Source organism: Malus sylvestris, chromosome 12 (assembly GCF_916048215.2).
Source record: "Malus sylvestris chromosome 12, drMalSylv7.2, whole genome shotgun sequence".
NCBI classification, from domain to species: domain Eukaryota; kingdom Viridiplantae; phylum Streptophyta; class Magnoliopsida; order Rosales; family Rosaceae; genus Malus; species Malus sylvestris.
Genome location: NC_062271.1, coordinates 27,332,854 through 27,355,843, shown reverse-complemented (window position 1 = coordinate 27,355,843; position 22,990 = coordinate 27,332,854). Strand labels below are relative to the sequence as shown.

The 22,990-nt window shown below is 38.3% G+C and overlaps 3 protein-coding genes and 2 long non-coding RNA genes across 5 annotated transcripts; 2 read left to right on the top strand and 3 right to left on the bottom strand.

The window, feature by feature from the left end:
- Positions 1–206: 206 nt before the first annotated feature.
- Positions 207–756, bottom strand: LOC126594134 (uncharacterized). The gene is made up of 2 exons (XR_007613154.1): positions 658–756; positions 207–465 (listed from the first exon to the last, which is right to left on the bottom strand). It is a non-coding gene; the product is annotated as an uncharacterized LOC126594134 (long non-coding RNA).
- A 7,298-nt stretch (positions 757–8,054) lies between these two features.
- Positions 8,055–8,612, top strand: LOC126592318 (uncharacterized). Its single transcript, XM_050258018.1, has one exon. The coding sequence runs from the start codon at positions 8,055–8,057 to the stop codon at positions 8,610–8,612; it is 558 nt and encodes a 185-aa protein (XP_050113975.1).
- Positions 8,613–9,752: 1,140 nt separating this feature from the next.
- On the bottom strand, positions 9,753–11,874 carry LOC126594129 (uncharacterized). Its single transcript, XM_050260346.1, has 3 exons — positions 11,707–11,874; positions 11,430–11,598; positions 9,753–10,114 (listed from the first exon to the last, which is right to left on the bottom strand). Exons 1-3 carry the CDS (start codon positions 11,764–11,766, stop codon positions 9,918–9,920), a joined length of 426 nt encoding a protein of 141 aa, XP_050116303.1. The 5' UTR covers positions 11,767–11,874; the 3' UTR covers positions 9,753–9,917.
- Positions 11,875–12,807: 933 nt separating this feature from the next.
- On the top strand, positions 12,808–14,402 carry LOC126594118 (ABC transporter I family member 20). The gene is made up of 3 exons (XM_050260334.1): positions 12,808–13,464; positions 13,555–13,785; positions 13,862–14,402. Exons 1-3 carry the CDS (start codon positions 12,946–12,948, stop codon positions 14,075–14,077), a joined length of 966 nt encoding a protein of 321 aa, XP_050116291.1. The 5' UTR covers positions 12,808–12,945; the 3' UTR covers positions 14,078–14,402.
- A 7,260-nt stretch (positions 14,403–21,662) lies between these two features.
- On the bottom strand, positions 21,663–22,734 carry LOC126594135 (uncharacterized). Its single transcript, XR_007613155.1, has 2 exons — positions 22,261–22,734; positions 21,663–22,113 (listed from the first exon to the last, which is right to left on the bottom strand). It is a non-coding gene; the product is annotated as an uncharacterized LOC126594135 (long non-coding RNA).
- Between the last annotated feature and the right edge of the window lie 256 nt (positions 22,735–22,990).

The following is a 22,990-nucleotide window of genomic DNA, read 5'->3' as shown; positions in this document are numbered from 1 at the left end:
TATGTGCCCTCTATAGGCGTCACCATTGCTAAAAGGGCACAATAAACTGTTTGGTGCTCAAAGAGGCAGGCACAAATAAAGGCCTTTTTGTGTCTATGTTTTGACAAACTTGTCAAATGACCTTCTCCATCCATGTTTGCACTATTTTTGTTATTGTGCCCAGTAGGTTCTATTTTAAAAAAATATAGAAATGTAAAATTTTGAAATAAAACCAAAATTTTAAAATTTTCATAAAATCCAAGATGGCAGTCTCGGCTGTAAAAAGCAATCCAATAGTAGAAATGGAATGTCTATAATGAAACTACAGAAATATTCCTTATAAAGAACATGTTTATAAGTGTTCATGATAAAAGACCAACAAAATAATGAGATTTTCCTATCAATGTATCCATGCATTCCTACATATAGCCACCCATAACTGATTTTACCCTTTTTCCCAGCTCGGTGGATTATGTAATCACCTTCCTGAAATCCAAACCAAAGGAAAAATGAAAAAGGGAAAGGATCACATATTTCCAGTGATGTTTAACTACCCAAATATCCAATCAACATTGAGAATTCATTAGCTTTACACATATTTGATAACAATAAGAGTTTCATTTTCTCCGACAAAAAAAAGAACATTTTACTATTGGTAAAACTAAATGTCCAATGTACCTTAACAAGACAAGGAAGCAAATCCATATTGACACTGTGAACCATAATTGTAGAAGGAAGTTCATCCTCTTCCTGGAAAAGAAAGAAATTTAGTAAATATAAGTTTCATAAAAAAATAAAAAAATAGTTATTTTATATATAATAAGAGCAAAACTTTAGTAGGACCTCTAATAATGTTGTATATATTTCAAGCAAATAAAAACCAAACTTATTAATGTATGGTACATTAACCACTTACAAAGATGAGAAATAGCACAAAGGTAAAGTACACCTCTACAACACAATATATTCCCATCAATCCTGTAAAAATATGTATAATCCAAAATCAAACATTATATACAAATAACAAGTCATAAAAAATAATAAATTGAAAAAACTTTTGTAATAACAGAAGCAAAATTTTCATCAAATGGATGAAGGCAAGGGCCATGTCTTTCTGATCCATCGGACAAAGTCGAGCAAACTAGAAAACAAGAAGAAAAATGTGTGATGTTTAGGGGAACAAACATTGATATTTGAATCTAAAAATGCCTCTACTAAACTGTGATTTACCACTTCTAAATCTACTACAAATTTGTACTCCTAAATCATAATCAATTAGGAAGGCACACGAAAATTCAGGGCATACAGATAATCAAGTTTGGGAGGAATTACGTGAGTCACAAAATTGAAATACACTGAGGTTTTTTTTTAATTATTCAGTGCAGGGAGCCGGTTTTATACCTTCAGAACCTCGTGTTCAACATACATAGTCAAAATCTTTCATAAGAATGCTAAATCAAGAAACGGGTAGGAGTTTTACTTTAGTCACTTTATAGCTCAAATAGAATCCTAATGGTGATGGTGTAGATTATTATAGTCAACTAAAAGTCAACTAAAACCTAAAGATTCTCGTACACATATACAACTCATAACTATCTTCAAATTGCGTGTGCATGTCAAATTAAGAAACGGGGAGAGTTGAAACATTATTCAATAGTTCAAGCAGTCTGTCAACAAACTAACCTTTTATTACTGACATTGTACCGATCACCTTATATCATTCATGAGCATCTGCAATGACGAACAAGAAGAAGCAATAAAAGGAATTAACTTTTCGAAATCTTATCTATAATTCCAAGCAATAATCACAAATAATTTTCATTAAATTCCAGAAATGAATTGTATAGTGGTACAACTAACAACTACTAATTGATCTTTTGACATGTCACAACAAGCCACACCGCAATCAAAATTTAGGTCTAGTGACATCAATGGCACTCTAGATTAGAATTTCATTAACCTTCAATGTTTATCGTGTTTGAACTCCAATCCAAATCACTCATGACTATATGTTCGATATATGCAAATGGATTTAAGTGTCTAAAAAGGATTAAAGGCAACTACAGAAGAAGATAGGATGGTGCTTAGACAACTACACTGGCTTAGAAACAGAGAGCTATTCTTCCTACTATCCAATCAACAAAATTTGAAACATCAATTTGTTGCTTTCCTAATTTTATTATGCCAATGCAAAATGCAATGCCAATTAATATGCAGTAAGTTGTGTTTAAGGTTCAACAGTTATTTACCGAAGAAACATGCGAAACTCGCCAGGGCCTAGCTCGTCCCATAATCATAGCAAAGATTAAGAAATAATTAGATGATATTAAAACCCATAATATCATGTATGCCTGATGCAAAAATTAACTTAACACACAAATTTAACCCTCTTTTGACAACTGTAGTATAAGTATAAGTAGGGATCGTTCTGGACCGGGGATTAGGAGGGCTTACTAATAACCTCTAAACTGACTCAAAAACATAAAACTAAACTTAAAATTACTTAACAAGACTCACAAGACTCAAAGCAAACTTAAAATACTCAAAACAGCTTAAAACAACTAAATAAACTTAAACTAGACACTAGAAATGACTTTGGACGAAAATTGACTTTTACTTGAATCAAAACATTTAAAAACACAAATTAAAACAGATTCTAACTAATTAGACACACTAAAGTAAAGGGGGATTGAGTTTTGGACGAAGTTGAAACAAACAAATAAGTATGAAAAACTAGACAGATTGTAAAACAAATTTGAGAAATAAGATGATGGATGGGATAGCTAGAGGCTTTTTCTCCACATATGACATGTATGCAAATAATTCGATTTCCAGTTACTACTTCATTGAAGTATGAACGACAATGCTCCAAATTAACCGTGACATCACTAGTTAACTCTCAGATTTTCCTTGTTTTATTGGATTGGATGACATCATTCGACAACCCAAAACATTCTTCTAAAGTTCCTTACATGACATCATAATAGAGATACAATCAAAGATCATTACGTTTAATGAAAATCATAAGCATTGACAAAGCACTTGCAACTATGACATCATGTCACTCATGCTAGGAATTGAACTTAACGCGATCGTTTATAAGCGACCTTCACTACATGTGAATATAAGTTTGTAACGATTATGTGAAACTTCCTTATATTCTAGCAACGGATTTATGCATGCCAATTAAGTGTCGACCTTAATTACAAATACAAATAAGTTATCAATCAAATAGTTAAGCCAATTGTTGGTGAGTGTTTGAAGGTTTGTTTGTATGGATGAATGGATGTGTTTGGATGAAGGTTGTGTTGAAATGGGAGTGAATGATCTAACCAAGTATGACTCAATTTATGTTACACACACTTCCTTTTATAGAGGAAGTGCATGGCAATGGAGGGGAACATGGAGTGGTGTAGCAATTGAGTGCAATGATGCATGAAATCTGAAATGATGGAGGGAACAAGGAATGGTGTAGCAATTGAGTGCTATGATTCAATGTAATGATGCATGAATCTGAAATGATGGAGGGAACAAGGAATGATGTAGCAATTGAGTGCAATGATATAATGTAATGATGCATGAAATCTGAAATGATTGAGGGAACAAGGAATGGTGTAGCAATTGAGTGCAATGATACAATGTAATGATGCATGAAATCTGAAATAATGAAGGGGACAAGGGTGATTATGCATGGCATGGGTGGAAATGTGAGTAAGTGGTGAATCAATGAGTGCAAGGAGGTGAGAGGATATTGTACACATGGTAGACAAAGGAAAAGAAGTGGAATGATGCAACAAATGAGTCAATGGAGGGAACATGGATGATGATGCACGACATAGGAATCCAAAGGGAGTGCAATGGTGGTGCACGGCAATGATGGAAAAGTGAATGGTGGAATGACACCCCTTTGTGGCTGAGCTCTTTGTTCTTTTTACATTAATTCTTCTTTCTCTTTAACACATTCCTAGCATCTTTAGTCTTCAATTTCATCCATCCACCTTGCTCCATGCATGTGATATTCATTCCAAGCCCAAAACTGCTCCAAAATGCACCAAAATGCATCTTATTGATTTATAAGGCCTATGGACCTACAAACACACGAAAATAGCTTAAAATACATAATTAACTAAGAAATAACAACATAAATGCATGAGAACAAGCTAACTCAGTCGCATAAATATGCTCCTATCAATGCCACACACAAAAGTAATAGAAGAAAAAAACACAGCAAACATGCAGAGCTATAAACAATCAACCTAAACAAAATTAAGAACCAAACATATGAGTGAATTGTTTCCGCACCTCAGAATCGCTTCGACTTTGTAAAATTTGGAGTCTGGGACATAACCTACGAGCAACCAACAATATGGAGTCAGAAGCCATGCCAAAATTTAAAATTTAAAATCCAAGATACCCCAATCATAATTTGAATGGAATATGCAATAACATTGAAAACCCATGAACCATTTTTCCAGAAAATGGGAAGAAGACGAACCACAAGAACTATGTGCTCGTAAGACCGGAACAATGGACACATTTGTTGCGTGCTTTAGAGCGATATTGGGCTAACATAACCTAAATTTTGCGAGCTTGGTGTGGATCAAGGTCTAACCCAAAAGCGGAAGCTTGTTGAGATGGCAATGGAGGTGCGGCTGACTCCGAATTCGAAGACTTCCACGACGGCGATGAAATATTGATGAGGACCACGACACCTCACTCTTTCTCCGACTCGCACCTGCCATTCCCTCACCAACAACTCCTAAACTGACGCACCTTCTTCCCATGATCCCTCCTTATCGAACTTGGATCCCAACGCGATTTCTGATTCAGGCTCTACATCCACCGATCTTCCCAAACCTGACCCACCCCCTCCCTTGATCCCTCCTTACCAGACCCCAATCTTCCCAAACCTTCCTCCATCGCGTGCAGAGGGTTTCTACTAGGGGATTCTGGTGATGATTGAGCTCAAGCGCCTCCATGATTTGTCTGGAGAATGTAGGGAGAGAAAGAGGGGTTAGAGAGAGAGAGAGAGAGAGAGAGAGAGAGACAAAGGTGAGAAAAAGAATCTGAGAGAGGCAGAGCGGAAGAGGAAAGTAAAGGGAAAGAGATAGACGGGACCCAAGACGGAATTAGGGTAGAATTTTAATTATTATTATAAGAGTTAGTGGGCACAATTGTGTAATGCGGTGGTGGAAATTCAAGTTTTTGAATTTGGTGGTGGGAAACCCAAACTTGCACCATAAAATAGAGGGAGAAATCCAATTTGGAGAAGGGGAAACTTAATATAAATCCAATTTTATAAGCTTGTCACTCCCCGATCCCAACATATGTCTCGAATCGACACATGATGTCATCAAATATTTGTACGTCTATCATACCCCATCTCTGGGATATGGCAAAGCACAACTCGAGCATCGATTCGCAAGGATTTTTTTTTTCTTCCTGATTTCTGATTGGTTGCTCAACCCCACCCCCCCAAACCCCCCCCCCCCCCAAAAAAAAATTCTGATTGGTCCTCCCTTTGGCCTAAATGGCCTCTTTCCCACAAGGTATATTCCTTTAAATTTATAGTTTAGTGAAACGACTTCAAATGTCCGTAACTATACCGTTATAATCCAAACTCGCGTTCGTGGTCTCGAGATCTATTTGAAAACATCAATTGTGAACTCGAAAGGTCAACGAATTTTAAAGATTGATTACGAAAATTCAAACCTGATAGTTATTCGATTTAATTAGAAAGAAAACATTATTATATTGTAATACTACATAAGTTGATAAAAGGACCCAAGAGGAGTCCAGCATAGCATAAGATAATTATAATTTCACACACCAGTGAAATATAACATAATACAAAATATATTAATTGTCCTCGTCAATGCTGCTTAAAATCTCAACGGTAACATTCTGCATATTTCGTGAGCTCATATGTGGGAGAGATAGGCCCTTAGGACGAATTTGTGCTTGATAAGTGTGTGGTTCTTCAATAATAATGACATAACTAGTAGACTCTTCAGTTGTTGTTTCAACAAAAACCAAATTGACAGGGTGTTGTTCTGTCCTACATGGGCTTGCCCATGCTGGCAATACACATCCTTGAGGTGCGCTTACGCATCCGTTATTGGAGGGCAATGCGTAGCCAAGGCGACCATCAACAGTAGTAAGAATGTATTGATTATCAATAGAACGAGGTATGCGCCCGGCATTAACAGGTTGTCGTGGACGTTGAGCTGGAGGATTTGTTGTGGAATTTGCTGTTGTAATGTTGGAAGCAATAGAAAAATGTGATGCTAGAGATTCGGTTCCAATTCTAACTCCACGACGTCGCCTGTCCGCCATTCTCAATGATGTACTTGATCAAATTCAAAAGAAACACAAGTGTATGAAGCAACCTTCTAAATTTCCATATACAAATTAGTAAGGGACTGTGGACGTTTTATACTAGAATAAAGGCACAAATTCATAATTGTGCCAACATATTCTTTTGCTATAGAGTGATTTAATATTTATTAATATTTACTGGACATAATTTCTAACATTTGTGTCAGAAAAAGGATTATAATTATTAAGATATATTCTCTATTTGAAGACCCAATGAGAAGTAGAGTGATTTATTATTTATTAATATTTAGTGTACACAATTTCTATCATTAGTGTCATAAAAAGGAATATACAATTATTAACTCATTTGTCTATCTGAAGACCAACTAACTTTTGCACAGAGACCGACCCTAAGGGCATAATTGTTGGTTATGTGTCACTGCATGTAGGACTTTTAATACAGTAAAAAAATAAGCACTTACTATAAAACCAAATACCATATCACCAAGTATAGAAAACAAACCTGCAGGAAGATAACAATCTAAAAAGCAGTTCAAAAGATATGAATCTAACAAACATTCATTTGCACCTGGAAATGATCCTTTGTAAATCTAAAAGACGCCACTTAGTACTACGATGTAGTGGTATTCTTCTTTACTTATAAGTGAGAGATCTGAGGTTCGGCTTTCGCAAAAAACGAATTTGAACAACATTATTGCTAACTTATTTTGAGGCTAAAATATTGCACAATAATAAACAGCTCCATACCATTATTTACCACAAATTTATAAATTTTAATTATTGGTGTGCTAAAGGAGGTAAAGACAAACGAGAGAGAACATATAGTGCCTCTAACAAATAATTTTTATAGACAAATTTTTTTGTGCCCATTTTCAGTAAAAAAAAGTTGTCATCTGACCCTACTCGGCACGATTTCCGTGCCCATTACTGTTTTGTGTCAGCTTTTTTTAACATTGGGCACAATAGATGGTGCCCTCTATGGAATGGGAACTGTTTAAGCTTTTTGGTGGTCAAACTGACACAAAATTCTCAATTGTGTCCTTTGTTTTGTACCCAAAACTCATTTTTCTTGTAGTGATATTATTAAATACTCAACTCAGCTTTTTATTAAAGTAGTTTTTAAAAGCAGTCTGTCTGGAGGTTATTGCTTTTAAAATAAGCATGATATTTTACTTTTATCAAACACTTTTTTACTACTTAAATTTAAGGTAAAGCGGTTTCTAGGAAATAAAAAATAAAAAATAAAAAATCAAACGGCGGCACATAAGGCACAAACAAGCATATTATAATCAGTATCGAGAAAAATCCGGTCTATATATAGCAAGTCCTTAATTCATATATGCAAAATAGGCAATATATTTTACTGAGACATTGAGAATCCAATCCAATCGGATTCAAACGGCACATAAGGCACAAACAAGCATATTATAATCAGTATCGAGAAAAATCTGATCTGTATATAGCAAGTCCTTAATTCATATATGCAAAATAGGCAATATATTTTACTGAGAAATTAAGAATCCAATCCAATCGGATTTAGGTATGATATAATACTATAAATGAATGATATTGAATAAAACAATATATATGCTGAAAAAGGAAAATTAGGGTTTTGACTCAATTAATTGATAAACCTAAACCCTAAAACACCAGTCCTATAAATAGACACTCGTTTTCTTCGATTCTAATCTCACTTCAATATTCAACCTTGTTAAAGTCTTGAAACAAGAAAAAAAATGGCTTCTGCTAATAAGTTTCACTCATGCCCAAGCGTTCCGATGCTATTGGTTCTCTTCTTCCTCGTGATCAATATCACTCCATCCTCGAGCCAAGACACCCAGCAACTGATCGATCATATTTGCAGGCAGATGGAGGAGTACGGATTTTGCAGCCAAACCTTCAAAGAGAACTTGAAATCTCCAAACTCCGATATCGTCGCCCTCATCCAAATAACCATAGAGCGTGCCACAGACAATGCCACCAAAACGCACGACTTTATCAGGCAACTGCTTGACAACACAACCGACATAGCATTCAAAAACGCCCTCACTGCATGTGAGAATGGTTACCGTGTAGTGATGGAATCGTTCGATTCGGCTGCAGTGTCGTTTTTCCAGAAGGATTACGACAGTGTGGAGAAGGCTGAGAGGGTGACGCCGAGAGCAGAATCCAGCTGCGAAGAATCGCTTAGCACACAGCCTAATACTCAGAATCCGTTGAATGATAGAAATAGGCAGATGAGGATTTTGATTGCTATGGCTTTGGTTTCTGCGCATGAACTAAGTCAAGCATAACTAGAGGCCTCTATGATAATGCTTCTAAACCCTAAACCCTAGCTAGCTCTTGGTTATAGAAAGAAGAATATAGTAATTTTGGTTTCTTGTTTTTCCTTGCTTCGGTTTTTTTTCTTATTCAAATTGTTTGGCCGTAGTTATGCATGCGATTGACGCAAAGATAGCAAGAAAATAGGTTATAATAAAGGGATATGAGACTTGTATTATTCTCACCTATGATATGATTGATTGATGTTAAATATGATGAAAGTTTAGTTTCATTTTTATAAAAACAATTGGTAATATGAGGAGTAGTTAAACTTTTTTTAAGCTCTTGCAAGATTTACCTTCACATCCTCACACGCTTCCCTACGTACGGCAAATTTTCAAGCTAAACACGTGGACAACACGAATTGCAACTTGGAACATGTGTAGCTGTTGGGTTTAACAAGTGGACCAACATGCTTTGATATCTTAAAAAACGTTGGTGTTCCACCATAAACCAATTGCAATATGAAGAGTGGCCCATCATTTTCTAAGTCCTCATAATATTTCTCCCTTTCCTTTACCCTCAATGAGTCAAATGATATGATAAAATAATTTTCTCAAGAAATTAAGCAAAGTGTTTGGTTTTCAGTTAAAAAAATAATTGAAAACTGAAAATCAAAAAGTGAAAAACTCAAGAAGGCAGTTTATAATCTTTTGATTGTAGTTACTTACTGGAGGAACTCAGGGAAAAGGAGAACGCTTCTGTCTGACTTTTAAGTTTTTAGAAAGAAACTGGAGTAACTCGGCAATGGAGTTTTCGGGGAAGGGCCTACTAAGGCGGAGATGGAAGAGGTAATATGCTGCAAGCATTACTTTGAGTTCAAACTTTAGTCTCAAAGAGAAGATTTTAGATTTCACGCTGACCTAGCTAAGAATTTTCTCTAGAATGTGATCTCTTAAGTAGTATAAACTTGATTAACTTCTTAAATCCGTCCGCGTATTATGGTGAATATCTTATCCAAGCTAAACCTCTATAACAACTACAGCATTTATACATTATTTTCTTGTACAGCCCACCTGAATGCATCATCAAAATCCCAATTTAACCAGAACGCAGAAACACATAACTGCCGTTGTATTCTTAACTGGAAATGAATACGTAGACATTTGGGATTGAAAGTTGAATTAGTCGATGCTTATATCTGATTGATTACGCACACCAAAGTCGAGGTGAGCTCAAACCGTACAAAACACATTGATTGTAAACTACAGATACCATACAAGTTCTCAGGCAGATCATCGGGCCAACAGCCACACAAGAACAAATTCAAAAGCAAATTATCGGGCCAACAATGCAACACGATCCTTCTGTACTGCCAGTGTTAAGTTGGTATCAAAGAGCTCGCATCGTATAGGCATCTCCATCTCGTAGAAGGGATTCTTCAAGACATAATCCGTGTACAGCTCATAGATATGTTTCAAGAGACCTTCCATGTGCTGTGTCCCAGGCTCAGAGACAACAAAGAATTTTGTCCCTGCAAATAGTGAAATTATATCATCACTTTCACAATCCAAGACATTGTAAAAATTTCCAGTAAAATTTTTTCTTCCCAGGATAAATTGAACAGCCACAGGAAAAAAGAAATTGAGACCAACATCCTGTTCAATAAGAAAGTCCCAATTTAAAAGGAAAAAAAGCGAAGCCTAAAATAACAGATTCAATTACTCTAAAAACAGAAACAAGAAAACTTGTCAACACTGAAACAAACAGTAACTTCGTGCTGAACAATTTCTAAACCAGGCAGATGGACCCGAGTCGACATCCTAGATACTAAACCAACTCATTCGCCTTACAAAATTCAAGTATAGGCAGTTGTCAAGACGTGTAATACGTACAGTAAGCTTGTATCATTAGAGCTACTATTTGCTTATGAAGAAAAACAAACCAGTAAAATGGTATCCTAGCAGAAAGTACAGAACTCACAAAATCCAATATTCACTACAATAATATTACGCAAGTCATAGCGGATTGCTAGATATAGAAACTACAAGGAGCAAAACAAAAGGTTTCACCCTTTCGATAACCAGAACAAAGAAGATCCTAATTATGTGGAAATTGATAACATCACACAAGATCATGTAGAGGAAAACACTTGTCCATAGCCCATCTTCAAAATACAGAACCACAAGATAGATGTTGCCGTTGACACCAAATGGCTTACAAGAAAGCACCACCATTAGTTGTGTCAGTTAACGGATCAACTCACTCAATCCCAATATTTAGCAGTCACCTCACTTGCAAAACTCTCGTTGTGTACCCATCTTCCAAATTACAGAACCACAAGATATAAGTTGCCTAAATCGTACACTAAATGGCTTATAAGAACACTGCCATTCAACTTGCTCGATGACAATATTTAGCATTCACCTCAGTTATGAATTTATTCCCCCAACCCCCATAATAACTATCATCCGCTAGATTACAACGTAAAGTGGTCCTAAACTACTGCAATGCACAACATAACTCACAAGTAGGACTAGCAACAGATAGATAGCCAATTTATTCGCGATACAAACTCGTTTATCCTTCGAACACAACTTAAGCTCACCCAATTCAAAGCCATACTAACTTTAACATCTACATTCTACACAAAACTTACAATCTGCAAATTCGAAATCAATTAAATTTAAGTGAGACTTCAAAATTTCAATTGAAAATTGGTTGTAAACACAAATCTTTCTAGCTCGCTGACCACAAAATTCACCAAATTTTGCCAATGTGACCAAAACCCATTAAATTACACTACAAATTCTTAAAAAAGAGAAAAAGGTAAAAAATTTGAAACGTACCAGTGAGTGATTGGAAGCAATTAAGATCGAAAGTGTCAGCTTGGAGGAGTTCGATTCCGAAACAGCCCGATACCGGTGACAGCTGCTGAGAAATGGCGTGCATCGAGTGCCACAAGCTCGCAACCCTCAAGGTATCGTTAGTGTCCATCCTTCCCGCCGACCCGTAATCCTAAATTTGTTCCAAAAAAAACAATCAAAATTCGTTAACTTTATGTTTGGTTGCTGAGAAAACAGAGGAAAATAAATGAGAAAATCGAAATCTCTAGGGTTTTGTTACCTTGTAGTAGATCAAGCCGCCTGATTTGTTGATGATGTAGAGACTGTAAATTGCTGCCATTTCCAAGGGCTATTTCGGAATCCAAAACAAGTATACAGAAAGATGAAGACGAAGAAGAGGCTAACTGATTACAAGCGTGATAAAAACACCTTCAGTCCAGATTCAGGGGTACAGGAGAGAGACTTGTGCGCGTGGCATCACCAACCAATATCGTGATGCCATGTGTAGGAGTTAAAACTAAGATGTTGGGAAACAAAGAGAGAGGATCCTCGCCGGAGAGGATTCCGGAGATCCTCCAATCACATTCATTCATTGTACATCGTGCGGGTCAGTTTTTGTCTGGTATTGTTCATATTCAATTTTAAATAAAAAAATTTACAATGATTTATGACCGCACGATGTACGATGAATGAATGTGATTGGAGAATTCCCAGGATCCTCACAAAAAAAAAAAAAAAAAAAACTCAGATATGTTATATAGTCTTATACACCGTATTTAATTTTTTTTGGTTGTTTCAATTTGATTCATTCAATTTAATGATAAGAAATTTGTATTAAAAAACTTCATCTACAAGAAATAAAAAAGTGTGTGAAGTTCAAATACGTGTGCGAGCGAGAGTCATTGCCTTAAAACGTTTTCATTATTGGTTAAATTATTAAAAGGGTTTCGATAATCTCAATTTGTATAAAGGTAGTCTATAATTCGATTATAAATAATATTACTGGCTGCATTTAGTTAAATGGTTAACGGCTTATTAAATTACTAACTAATTATCGCTCTACTCTTTATAACAACAATGGCATCCCAAGATTACGAATGCGTGTGACCAAAAGATCGCAATATGTTACACAACGTTCCATGAAAAATTAAAACTCGTAGCACGTCATAGTCTAATGCCACAGTTCTTTTGATCCAGTTACACAACCCAAAATATGGGTCCGACCCGAATCAGTGTCTGGATCCGGAGCCTCCAAGTCTCCAAGTTAGTTGGCGCCGAACCTTTATTTGGTTGTGTGAGTAGCAGCAACGTGTCTGCTTTTCATTGGAGGACATGGCAAAATACCAACTACCGAGTTCCGAGTTTGTGACTGGGAACTGTCCACGCCTCCTCCACTGAGTCGACTTCCAAACTCGTCCATCGCCGAAAGCTTTAAAGACTCCGTGACGTTCATGTCACCACACACTCTCTCTCTCTCTCTCTCTCTTAATCTCATCTCTCTCTCTAAAAATCATCGACAATGGGTGTGAATCCAAACTCCGAGCCGTCGATCGAGATCAACGGCCTAAAATTCACCTACCCAGGAATCAACGGCCACCCGCCGCCGGGCTCCAAGCCGCTGATCGAGGACTTCAATCTCACCCTTAACGCCGGCGACCGATGCCTCCTCGTCGGATCCAACGGCGCGGGGAAAACCACGATCTTGAAGATCCTGGGCGGCAAGCACATGGTCGAGCCCCACATGGTTCGCGTGCTAGGAAGGTCGGCGTTTCACGACACCGCCTTGACCGGATCCGGCGACCTCTCGTATCTTGGCGGAGAGTGGCGGCGAGATGTCGCATTCGCGGGGTTTGATGTCCCGATTCAAATGGACGTTTCGGCCGATAAGTTGATCAATGGGGTTGCGGGGATTGACCCACAAAGGAGAGCAGAGCTGATAAAGGTTTTGGATATTGATCTTTCATGGCGGTTGCACAAGGTGTCCGATGGTCAGAGAAGACGAGTGCAAATCTGTATGGGTCTGCTCAAGCCATACAAGGTACTCAATTTCCATGTTTCACAGTTTTGATGATGTTTTTTTTTTTTATGCACGCCAAGTGTTTGATGATTTGTTTCTCAATCCAAATAGGTTCTTCTGCTAGACGAGATAACGGTGGACCTCGATGTGCTAGCAAGAGCTGACCTTCTCAAGTTCTTGAGGAAGGAATGCGAAGAGCGAGGCGCCACGATCATTTATGCTACGCATATATTTGACGGGTTGGAAAATTGGCCCTCGCATATCGCTTATGTTGCGAATGGGAAGTTGCAGCTAGCAATGCCAATGGAGAAAGTTAGGGAGATCTCCAAGTTGTCACTAATGGTGAGTCAAAGGTTTAAATTTTATTTGTAATTGTATGATTCGATATACTGAGATTGGATTTGGGTTTGGTTTGCAGAGGACAGTCGAGAGTTGGCTGAGGAAGGAGCGCGAGGAGGAGAGGAAGAGAAGGAAGGAGAGAAAGGCGAAGGGTCTTCCGGAGTTTGAGCAACCAAATGAGGGAAGCGGTGATGTTCGTTCAGTGAACAACGGTTGGGCAGCTGGACGCCTGAATTCCACCATTGCCGGAGAAGAGAACTTTGTCTTCAGCTCAAACAGAGTTCTCAGGCAATAATAGATACTTTGTGACTCAAAACCATAGTGATGGTATTCTCACTCTGAGTCTTGGTGTTCTTCGTTCTTCTGGGCATGGATGACAACAGAATTTGAAGATGCATCCAATGGATCGTGACATTTTGGGATTGTAATTGGTTTGATGTGTGTGAATATGTGAGGAAATGCCATGAGTTTGGCTTCTCCTCCATATATATAATTGGATTATTTGCTTGTAATGTAGGTCAAGTCCCAGAGCTCTGGGACTTAGAATCCTCCATCTTTCAATTTTAACATGTATACAATCGTATATCTGAAAGAAAAATTAATAAATTTATTAGTTATTACTTTACCCTCCTCACTCACTGTATTTATTTTTTCTGAGTATTTGAGATGCATTAACAATTTAGGATCCAATTGCCCTAAACCCCTTGAAATTCAACGTTTGGAGTTTTGAGATTTCGCAGCTTCGGCATTTGGTTTTGGGGTTTCGACAATTTTGGTTTTAGGATTTGTTGTTTGGAAGTTTTTATGACAAAGGGCATGAGCCCTGGAAAGCAAAGCTATCAGTAGTATTATCGACGTGGAATCGATCAATAGTTCTTCATTGATAAAGCGTTACCATTTTACTACTAATTAACACGAAACATACAGAATATAATGCAGGTGCTTCTTTAATCTGATGTTGGATAATAAGCTGCCATAGCGATGCCACAGAGTCCTTCCTCGGCAGGCACGTCTCTCTGCAACTTCATGTACCCATTATCCCCCCAGTCTTCTCCCCAAGAATTCTTGATCATCCAATACTTTTTCCCATCTTCTTCGCCATATCCAACGATAGTCACAGCATGGGTTAAGTTTGTGCCGCATGGTCCACTGAACACACCATCCGCATAATTCTGGAAAATTTCTCCATTATCATCAATGGCAACAGAAACTGGCTGGTTTGCAACAGCCTGCAGCAGAGCCGTCTCATTGTTTTCAGGGTCAAGCTCAAATCCTTTTACGGTTATGGCAGCATCAGTGTTGTTATAATCATCAGCCTTGCAACTTCCTCCATCTCTACCCTTGTAACCGTAATCAGCATATGTTGCCAGGCTCCTGTTTCGCTCAATCATGTATTCGAAGGCATAACCCACCTCGCCATAATGGCAACATCGCAATCAACAAGCTCTTGCTCTGATAGTGAAACTATGTTTCCTGTTTTGAGAAAGTTAAGCCCTTCTACGGCTGCTACTGTCGAGAATGCCCAGCCACACCCTACAAGTAACATCATTGAATCAGAGAAAGAACTGATGTACATGTAAACAAAAATGTAGATGATAGTCTAGTAGCGAAAATTCTTTACATTATCAGACTTTGAACTTAGATTGATTATTGGTTGAATTCGCTATCCAGATTCAGATTTGGGAAATATATAAGCATCGTATGTTTTCAGACAATCAAACAAGAAAACATGTTACATGATTTATGAAAGTAAAACCTCATAGAGATAGCTTAATCTTGCATGCTTACCACATTGTCTTTGGTCTTTGACAGTGGTCACAGCGCCAAGTGAAAAATAATCCTTGGATTTTGGCACATCGGTGACATTTTCATATCGAAAATTGTTATTTGGAGCTGCTTTCACAGAGTTGGACATGATCTCCGGGAGGTGTCTGCTCTTGTAGACTTTACGCATCGTCTTAAACTCCTCATTAGTTAGGTCTGCAAATTTATTGATGCCGAGTGTGTACTGGTTTTCGCCCTTCTTGTTAAAACCTTTTATAAACTCCACATTAGACTTGAATGTGTTGTAACGCCTCTCCTTCTCTTGTGCATCCTTGTAAACACGTCCATGTCGAGCCATCCACTCCTCATGCCTCTCCAACATGGTTTTGTCGTCACCGGAAAGTTGACGACTACAAAAAGCTTGAGAGGAGCAGATGGCCAAAACGAGAACCAGAAATAAGGCGAGGGATTGGCCTTGGTTTGTGATGAGACATGAACTGCAAACCCCTTTTTAAGCATTTTTTTCACGTATTTTTGCTAGGAATATCACATTTTGCAAACCACATATGAATCATCTCTCTCATAGCCGTGAGACCGACTTGTTTGGTTTGATTTATAAAATGTGGTCTCTCTGGCATCACTCATTTAGCTTTATACAAAGCGTGTTTTGATTAATATTTAGTTCTGTGCGGCTCCATGCATTATCTTTGGGATTGAATATGTAGAAAGAAACAAATCATATATTTGGCTGGGAAAACTTATGATTGCAATTGATGAACTAGAAGGAAACAAAACATACATTTGGCCGAGCTCATATAGAATTCTTAATGGTGTGTGAATAGGAATTGGTGCGACTTGGATGAGAGGTGGTGTTTAAATAGAAAAATTCTACATATAATCATATATTCGGCCCAGTATTACTGTGTAAAATGTCTTAGTGAATAAGATGTTAAATTTTTATCCATGCATCTCGTGTTTGAAACTTATCTTTCCGTTCAAAATAAATAAATATACGGGCAAAAGTAATATGAAAAACTAGTCACAACCATTAGTAAATAAAATTTTAGCATTAACAAAAAACTAATCAAATTGTAGCCAAGTACATGAAACCGGCCGAATCAAATCAAAACAGTCTTATTACAAGTAGTAAAGCTAATTAGACAGAAAATGGTATTCGTAGATCATCAGATCATCAGAGTGTTTCTGTTGTATATGGAGTCACATGGTTGGGCACCGGCCGCAAGTTCTCGACATAAATTCCTCATGTGTTAAATCCGAAAAGTCATTGAGGCCAGCTGTGTATGTACGGCCTTCGATTTTGTTTGAAGCTTCTATATACTCCACGTTGGACTTGAATATCTTGAAGCGCATCTCCTTCCCTTGTTCATCCTTATAAACTCGTCCATATTCCGCCATCCACCCTTCGAACCTCTCCGACATGCTTTTGCTATTCTCATCCTCGACGGAAACCACACTACTGGAGGATGCTTGGGCGGACCGGAATGCCAAAATTAAGCAATAAGGCCAAGCAGATCGACCCGCGGTGGTTTGACATTGCTACGAACACAGCCATCTTCTCAGGAAGAAATAGTCCTATAAAATTAATTTAGGACGTTATGTGATATATATATACACAAATTACTTGTACAATTGCCTTTCTTATTTGGAATTCATAATCCAAAGGAGTAACGGAAATTCCAATTGAGGTGGAGAATTAGATCTCGATGAACCAAGCAAATTTGGAGATGAGAGAATTCTACTGTAACAACTCATCCTGATAGAAGAGGGTATTTTCATGAAACTACATCTTGGGCTAGATCTTTTTCTTTTAAAATTTGTTTTTGGATCTTAATTGGCGAGCCCAACGGGCCCATCCTCTGTTTTGTCCCCGGTTCCCTTCCCCTTTTCCTTCTTTTTCTGATTTTATATATATATATATCTCCTCCTTATCTCTCCCTCTTGACAACTCTCTCCGTTCCTCTCCGATGCACCCCCACACCCACACTCAGTTACACACGCACACCCTAGGACCCTCCCAAGCAAGAACTCGAACCCAGGACAGTTCCGTGGTGCACCACAGTGGCGGAAGTTTGTACCACATGGTCCAGTGTGCACGCCACCGGAATAATACTTGAATTCCTCTGCGTCGATATCAATGGCAACAGAAACCGGCTGGTTCGCAACAGCCTTCAACAATGCATTTTCATAGCCGGTTATGGTTATGGCACCAGACGCAGGAACAACACTAGTAGTTTTGCAAATTCCTCCATCTTTAGCCTGGTAAGGGTAATTATTTTCAGTTGCAAGGCTCCTGTTTCGTTTGATCATGTAGTCATACGCAACATTTGAATTACCGCCATTGCAACCGTGATGGTAACCACTCGTGTCACAGTGAACTAGCTCTTGTTCTGATAGTGAAATTAAGTTTCCTGTTTTGAGTTTGTTAAGCCCTTCTACGGTTGCCACTGATGCGAACGCCCAACAACTCCCTGTAAATATCTTTGAATTAGATATATTGTTCTCTTGTCAAACAATGTAGCTAGCATCGTAATATGCTTATGCTATCAAACACAATGAATTAAGACCATTGATTAAATTGAAAATCTAGCAATATAACAACTTACGTTGTCTAATTTAATCAGTATGAGAAAGAAAAAAAACATTAAAACATTACATCGTGTAGATAACTAACTAGATATTGCTTAATAATGCATGCATACCACATTCATATCCTTGGTTTTTGACCGAGGTCACAGCGCCAGACCATCTCCAATCCATAGAAGATGGCACATTACAGACATTTCCATATCGAAAAGGAGATGCTATCAAAGAGTTGGACATGATCCCTGAACGTTCCTTTCTCTCGTAGCCATTGCGCATTGGCCGAATTTCCTCGTTAGTTTTGTCCGTAAACTTATTGACACTGAGCGTGTATTTTTTTCCGTCCTTGTTTTTGTTAAAAGCTTGTACAAATTCCACATTGTTCTTGAATATGTTGTAGCGCATCTCCTTCTTTTGTGCATCACTATAAAGCGCGTCCATGTTGAGCCATCCACTCCTCATGCCTGACAACAATGATTTTGTTGTCGCCATAAAGTTGGCGACTACAAAATGCTTTCGAGGAGCAGAAGGCAAAAATGAGCATGAGAAATGAGGCCAAGCTGAGGGATTGGCCTTGGTTTGTGATGAGAAGAGCCATGATGGTAAGCAATGTATCTTAATGTGCTAAAGCATTTGCCCTAGGATGGGTATTTGCATGGGATTTTATAGACCAAAGCTTTTGCATGTCAAAAACGGACATGGGGTTCTCAAAGCGTGCAATAACTCCCTAAACGATCAAACGCGTCGGATCATACCTTCACACCAGCACAAAGCCTTGCTGCTCCACCACTGCCTTGTCGCACCGTTGGAATCTTCCAATGGGTTTGTTGGTTTTAAGTTAGTCATGATTCTGCCGACTCCAGTCAACCGCCCAGTTGAAATTAGACAAACCTCTTTGAGTATCTAGAGGGTAGAATATGAAGAAATCAAAATCAACAAACCACTAATTCGATTGTCATTGCCGTATCGGTGTGACGGAGCGGCGGTGCCGTGGTGGAACAGCAAGGCATTGTGCTGGGGTAGCGATATGATGGTAGCTCGGACGCAAAATCTGTAAAATTCCCTCTGTGTCTTTTTGTTTTCCTTCAGTTCATTTTTTCTTCAATCCAGTATTTTTCAACTTTAATTCTTCTTTTTCAGAATTTAAAACATTTTATTTTCTTTATCTTTCTTTGTTGGAAGATCCATATCTTGTCCTACGTCATTGTAACAAAGTGATTTCAATTTGGCATAATTGTAAGACACGAAAGTTATATTGTGGGAGATTCATAAGAAGTTTCTTCCGCTTAAGATATTCATCCTGCACGATCAAAGAAGAGATTAGAGAAAGCATGCATGAAGTTGTTGGGTCAAACTATTAATTCCACTAAAGCCTGCGCCCAAGTCTCAATCTTTCTAAGGTCACATGAAAAATCTAATCTCCACGTTACAATCTTTCTGAAACTAAATGGTCCTGCACAAAAAATACAGAAGAATGCTTAATTACAAGAGCATAAATGCTACGAGTTTAATACTTTAGATTGGTTTTTCAAAAAAAAATTGATAAACAAGGTTGCAGGTATAACAAAAATGTAAGTAAATTTAAGCAATACCCTCCATCTTGATCTCGAAACTTGGGTGTGTGGATGATGTCGCATGCCACTTCGTTCATATAAACTATAACCCTAAACCCAAACCCCACCTCACAAAGACCACAACCACATCTTCCTCACCCCACCTTAACCTCCTCATTTCAACTGATTGAAACATTTCCGCTGCTAAGTCTAACGCGGTTGATGTAGAGAGCATGCCTGACCCGTTCACCATTCACTAGGAAGATACTTTAAATCTTTCTGATACCCGCCATGGCAATAGCTTGGCTGGGTTTCTCATTGCAAAAGTGGACCAGTAGCCAGTGGAGCCAAGAATGCCCTCAGACGGGAGTTGACATGCAACAATGTTAAAATAGCCTGACAGGGCCATGCCGAATTAATATGTCATAACCGTAGCCTCTGAGGTTGTTGCAAAGAAATTGATTGAAAATGGTCCATGGTTGGTTCATGACGACATTTTCTCCGTCCAACTATGGTTGTTTGTTGCACTGTATATGCCGTGCTGGACGTCCTTTTGGGTGCAGGTCCATGGCATCTCGCTAGGGTGGATAACGGTAATGAATGCAAGCGTCATTGTGGAGCGGATTTGCAGAATATCATTGATTCGTAACATGACTCTCCACGTTGCGGATCATTTATACAAGAATGCCGGAATGGTTTAGAAGTGGAGTATTATTGTAGGTTAATTTACATGTGAATGCATATTATGTTGGTTATGAGCTTTGTTTATTTTTTCACTCATTAAATCATTTTTATTTTATTTTTATTCATTCTTTAAAAAAACAAGTAGAAAGATTCGTTTCTTTTTTTTTAATATTAATATTTTTCTGTCGGTTGTGGACGACGGAAAATAGTTGTTTATAATAGATTTTATTTATTTTTAAATGTTTCTGTCGGTTAGAACCAACAGGAACATGATGTCAATCCGACCGTATTTTTAATTTCCTGGCAATTACGAACGACATTAATTGATAATATCCGGCAGTAGTTAAGTATTTATTGTCGCATATATCCGACCCAAGTTCTGTCGGTTTTAGAGCCCTAACCGACAAAAAATTCATTTCCTGACGCTGGCAATTCTATCGCTTATTATATCCGCCACTGAATCAATTTTCTGTCCGATTTTGCTTAATATCATACAGTAATATACGTTTCTTGTCGGTTATCATAACGACACTAATAAATGATTTCGTAGTAGTGGAAGACCCTATTGCCACCGGTACAAGACTAATAAGCCATTACTGATTGGCTTCCGACTCCCACTCAAGGATGGTTTGAAGTCCTTGATAAGGCCCAGTTATGAAGGTTAAAAACGCTTCTGTTTCAGATGTGGTAGACGGGGGATGGTTCGAGAAGGATTACCATACGGGACTATCCTTGCCACTGATTCCATCAAAGATCCGACTCCTCTGTTTCCAGCAAAGCCAATGAAGAAGCCAAGAGTTCAACTTATGCAGTGTGTTTAGAGAAGGGTCCACGGTAAGTGAGGATTCTTGTTTCGATGTGATGACTTCATCGTCCTCCAAATAAAGGCCGCACTTGTCGAGCTCCACGTGTTGGTCGACATTCATCATGGCAATCCTAGTTGTTGATTTTTTTTTGTTGGGAAAGTGATTTCTACATATTTTTTCTCTAACACACGTCCCTAATTATTTAGGGAACTTTAACGAAAAGTTCTCGGTATTGTTTTATTTAACGAAAAACCACATTTTTACACTAAAAAGTCAATCCTAGTACTATTCATTTTACGCTTTATTTTGTCCTTATCGTTAAAACTCAAAGTTTTCAAATCATTTTCATTGGTTTTCCTAATTATTTATGGCAATTGAATTGAGTGAAACAAAGAGAATCAACGGTGCTTGAAAATCATATCCCCTTGTGTTTCATTATTTGTTTGAAACCCTAGACAGTCACAAAAAGATAGACATAAAAGTTGGACGACATCTTCAGTTTTGGATATATATTATTGTAGTAAGCATACAGAGATCGAAGGTTGATGGTCGATTAAAAATCTTAACGAGTACAATGGCCCTACTTTTCCAATGGAGAAAACAACTTTGCTGAGAAATTTCAAAAAACCAATTACAACGAAATCTTTCAATTTCTTATTTACTATGTTCAACTTTGTATTCCTCTATCCATCCATGCAGTGAAAAATAAGGGTGGGCCCGGGCCGGTTCGGGTCGGGTACATGGGTCCTCTGTTTTTTTTTTTCCCACCCAAACCCTTTGTTGCCAGCATTGCAGTTTGATTCCCTTGCTTGTCGACTTTTGAGTAAGATGACGACGACGGCAGTGACGATGATGATGGATGATCGGACCGCGATGATGGGGACGACGCTGAGTTTTGAACCGGCAAAGACACCACCCAACACCTGCTCGCCATTCAATCCACCATCATAGAAACCCCTAAATTAGTAACCCTAGGCCCTAAAACAACACAATAGATGACACGCCCCAACCTCGAAATCACAACACATCAAGAACCCAGAAAATCTTAGATAGAAAAGAGGTAGCCTCACCTGAGTTCTAAGTAGAGCTTAAAGATCTTGGACTCCATGGAAGAACACCTCCAAGTGCTCCAATGGTGCATGCAAAACCACCATATAATTCCTTGTGTCCCATAAGTCTCGAAAGTAGAAGTTTGGGGGTTTGATTTGGACAAAAATGGCGTGGGTAATGGTGGTCTCCTTCTCGAAGCTTAGAGAAAGAGTTAAAATGTTACAGAGAGAAAGTGAGGCTGCTTGCAGACATGAAGGAAGAAGGGTGTGGGTCATGAGTGAGGGAAAGTTGCAAACATGAGGGAAAAATGGTGTTGGTCACGGGTGAGGGAAAGTAACTTGACTTTGGGCCGAGTGAACAAACTACTAATAGTGAGAATAGGGAGAAACGGGCCCAGCCGAGGTCCCGTTTTCTCAGGCCTTTGCACCCGCCCCGCCCCGCCCCGATAATTTTGTGAACCCGCCCCAGCCCGCCCTGTTTTGTCTTTACAAATTTAAGACCCGCCCCAAACCGCATAGAACCGGCTCACTCCACAGGCCTAGGGCCCGTTTGCCCACCCCTAGTGAAAAGTACCGTATGAATTTGATTCATTATTTTACCACAATATATATGTATTTTTGGTCCATTAATGTGAATCGACCACAACATTGAATAGCTATTCATTATTCCTCTATCCATCCATGTAGTGAAAAGTACCGTATGAATTTGATCCATCAACGAGTACAAGGTTGATGGTAAGATCTTGTTGGT